Below are 3,877 nucleotides of genomic sequence, written 5' to 3' on the forward strand. Positions count from 1 at the left end.
ACTGCACTACTGCAGTTTCGAGCATAGTAAAATGAATGGTACCGAGTAGGTACCTATTCAATACTGTATTGTAATTCATATTTTATAATGTAAACCATCACCATACAACCACAGATTATAATATAAAACTATATTTTTATATGTGGACTGTGATACAGCCTGTCCGCCTGGTCCTCGACCCTCGAACCCAACCTGACGGGCGCTTAATCCGTTATTACTTGGTAGTTGCTTTAAAAAAAATATATATATTTGGTACCTATTAATATACTATGTCGTGTCCACAATATACTCTCGACGCCATCGACACATACGTCACGACTCACGTGTGTGATCGTATGACTCACTGATTCGAGTATTTGACGTTCATATTTTAATGTTGATTATAATTTATACCTTCATGGCCGTCAATTGCCAGTCATATCTGCCGCAGGTGAACTGAAGGTGCATCGACGGCGCTCGGCTCGTTGATACCTATATAAGTTAAATTTAACGATATTTTGTTTTGCTTAATATACTTTATAGTCAAATAAGTTATTTGTGGATAGTGTTTCTAGCCGACAACGGTTTTCATCAAAAATACAATATATTATATTATATTGTTCAGTTCATCTTACAAATTGCATAAAAAATTATGCATACCGCTATTAATAAATATTCTTTGGTTTGCAATGCGACCAAAAACATGTTATGTGGCTGCTTCAAACGGCGTTCGTCTCATTTTGTATATCACCCTGAACGGATTTCCAGTGAACTCGGTGAGATATTATAATATTATATCCATGAAATTATTATTTCTATTTGTTTTATTTCAATATTTATTGCTTAACACATTTTAGGTAAAACTAGTAAGAAAAATATGTATCAGGCAATCAACAGTGCTATGGATTTGGTACTGAGCAAAGATCCAAACAGTGGTAATTTATTATAGTGTAAATTATTAATCTTGTATATTAGGTATTTCTTTATTCTTAGTATTTTTTCATTTACATTGATATTTCATACAAATTATTACAACTTGGTTTTTGAACTATAATAGATATATTGTCTATCATTAATGCATGATTACTTTTATTTTCATGTATTAAACAATTTATTTATTAATTGTTTTTTTTTTAAGAATCCAACATCTTAATATTCTAATTTTCAGTATAATGTAAATAAAAATTACTTATTAATATTTACTATAGTTCATTAATTCTGGCTGATGAACAAACCTCCACATGAATAAAACATACTAATATATTCTAGTACAATAAATTATACAACACTATTAATTATCCTGTATGTAAAATTAACATACATTTTCATTAGATATTTTATTGAGATTATCTTTTTGCTTTGATTGTTATTTTAACATTTTACTATACACAATTAATATTTCTATTACAAATGATTGGTCCTGAAAAATGTTTGATTCTGACTTTGTTATATAATAAATGGAATATTATGTTAGCTATGTATAAAATGAAGAAAAGTCAATGGGTTAAAAGATAAAGAGTCATATCTGTACATAATCTACTCTCATTAATTATTTGTTACCGTTTATCTAAGGTAGGTAGTAGGTACATAATAATAATTGTTGAGAATAAAAAACCTAATATTTTGTCATATCTGCACCAAAAATTTAATTTTTAATGCCAATAATAGTATTTTAAAATGATCTTTCTCTGCCCAACGGACAGCGATGAACACACTCAACATTTTCACAGAAGAAATTGGAGTGTATAGATACGTACTGGGTCAATTTAGAACATTCTAGAAGTTAGACATGTAATATAAACAAGCAAAATATATTGACTTGTATCAGACTTAGACTTCAATACGAGTCGGTATGTAACTATTCCCTGTCGATACATATCAAATTATTCTTGAAACTCTTGATTATGTGATACGTTTTAGTTATCGATAATAATACGGTTCACTATATTATTAAATTTATATTTTATATTATAATGAAAATTTTCCATTTGCATAATTTATAATTTTATGTGTATTGATATTCTAGTTGTGTTTGGTGAAGACGTAGGATTTGGTGGTGTATTTAGATGTACTAGTGGCCTGCGTGAACGATATGGCGAAGACCGTGTTTTTAATACCCCACTCTGTGAACAAGGTATTGTTGGTTTTGGAATTGGTCTTGCTGTAGCCGGTACCACAGCTATTGCAGAAATTCAATTTGCAGATTACATGTTTCCTGCATTAGACCAAGTACTTTAATAATGTTGCTTAATAATGATACTGATAAATTGTCATACATAATTTATTTTTAGTTGGTGAACGAAGCAGCAAAATATCGGTACCGTTCTGGTAATTTATTTGACTGTGGTAAATTGACTGTACGAACTCCGTGTTCTGCTGTTGGTCATGGTGGACTTTATCATTCACAAAGTCCTGAAAGTTTTTATGCTCATTCACCAGGACTCAAAGTAATTATTATTTTTAATTTGTGTCTAATAAGTGTTTGGCAATCATCTCAACATTTTATTATTATTTATTTTCAATTCTTATTTCTTAAATATATTCTTACTATAATAATAAAAATGATTGTCTTTAATATTTACGTAATAAACATGAATTATGATCGAAGGCATTAACTTAACATTATAAATAGGTAAACAAACCATATTATTTAATTTAATATTTATGAAACTAATTTATGTATCTGGTTTTATAAAAAGGTCATAAATTATAATAATAGTTTTAAATTTAATTAATTGTTGTACAGAGTGTTCATAAGGTTTAGATGCATTCTATGTCTTGGTATCCCTTCTATACACTGAATTTAATTACAATTTAAATCTAATTTTTATAATTCATTTTTACAAGCCTTTATATAATTAAGAAGTTCTTTATATAACAATTATTACAGATTGTTATGCCTCGCAGTGCGCAGACAGCAAAAGGATTACTTCTATCTTGTGTGCGAGATCCAAATCCATGCATATTTTTTGAGCCCAAAATTATGTATAGGTTAGCAGTAGACGATGTGCCTGATGATGACTATGAACTACCATTAGGAAAAGCTGATGTATTGATCGAGGGTAAAGACATCACATTAATTGGTTGGGGTACTCAAGTTCATGTCTTGCTTGAAGTCGCAGAAATAGCTAACAAGGATTTTGGAATTTCTTGTGAAGTAATTGATCTGGTGACCATACTTCCTTGGGATAAACAAACAGTGACAAAAGTTAGTAGTAAAAAAATGTTATATAAACCTAGGTATTCATTTTTATATTTATTCAATCTACTTTACTTTATTTAGTCTGTGAAAAAAACTGGCCGTGCTATAGTGTCCCACGAAGCTCCCTTAACTGGAGGTTTTGGGGCTGAAATATCTGCTTCAATACAAGTAATTAATTATTTATTATTTTAACTTTATTATTTTAATACCATTGTTTTTTCAGGAGGATTGTTTTCTCCATTTAGAGTCTCCAATACGACGTGTAACAGGTTACGATACTCCATTTCCTCATGTTTTTGAACAATTTTACTTACCAAACAAATGGAAATGCTTACAAGCTATCAAAGAACTAATTAATTATTAATAAAATCATAATTCTTGATTTAATTGTTATTAAAGTTTCATTTTTATTACTTATTAAATTGTTTTAATTAATTAAAAAAAAAAAAAAAAGGTGGGTAAGTGGATGTTGCTCTGCTGTACAGTAGTTTACAAGTGGGTCACTGTATAATGGATAGTATTAAATTTGAATTCAATGAAATTATATCACTGTATAAGAAAAACGATTCTGAGCGGAGATGGTTTGTCAGTCTGGGTATTAGACATACCTTTTAAAGGTATACTTATCTATAGTATTAAAAAAAAATTGACCTATAATAGGTATTAACAATAAATTCCAAATTAATCATATCACAA

General features: G+C 29.0%; 1 protein-coding gene across 1 annotated transcript; it reads left to right on the forward strand.

Annotated features, from left to right (window-relative positions):
- Positions 1-403: 403 nt before the first annotated feature.
- Positions 404-3,596, forward strand: LOC100165320 (2-oxoisovalerate dehydrogenase subunit beta, mitochondrial-like). Its single transcript, NM_001246142.2, is given in 7 exon segments — positions 404-755; positions 837-914; positions 2,006-2,208; positions 2,271-2,426; positions 2,870-3,187; positions 3,263-3,349; positions 3,405-3,596. Coding segments are annotated over 7 exon segments (1,107 nt in total). The 5' UTR covers positions 404-631; the 3' UTR covers positions 3,546-3,596.
- Positions 3,597-3,877: the final 281 nt, after the last annotated feature.

Source organism: Acyrthosiphon pisum, chromosome A3, assembly GCF_005508785.2.
Source record: "Acyrthosiphon pisum isolate AL4f chromosome A3, pea_aphid_22Mar2018_4r6ur, whole genome shotgun sequence".
Taxonomy (NCBI): domain Eukaryota; kingdom Metazoa; phylum Arthropoda; class Insecta; order Hemiptera; family Aphididae; genus Acyrthosiphon; species Acyrthosiphon pisum.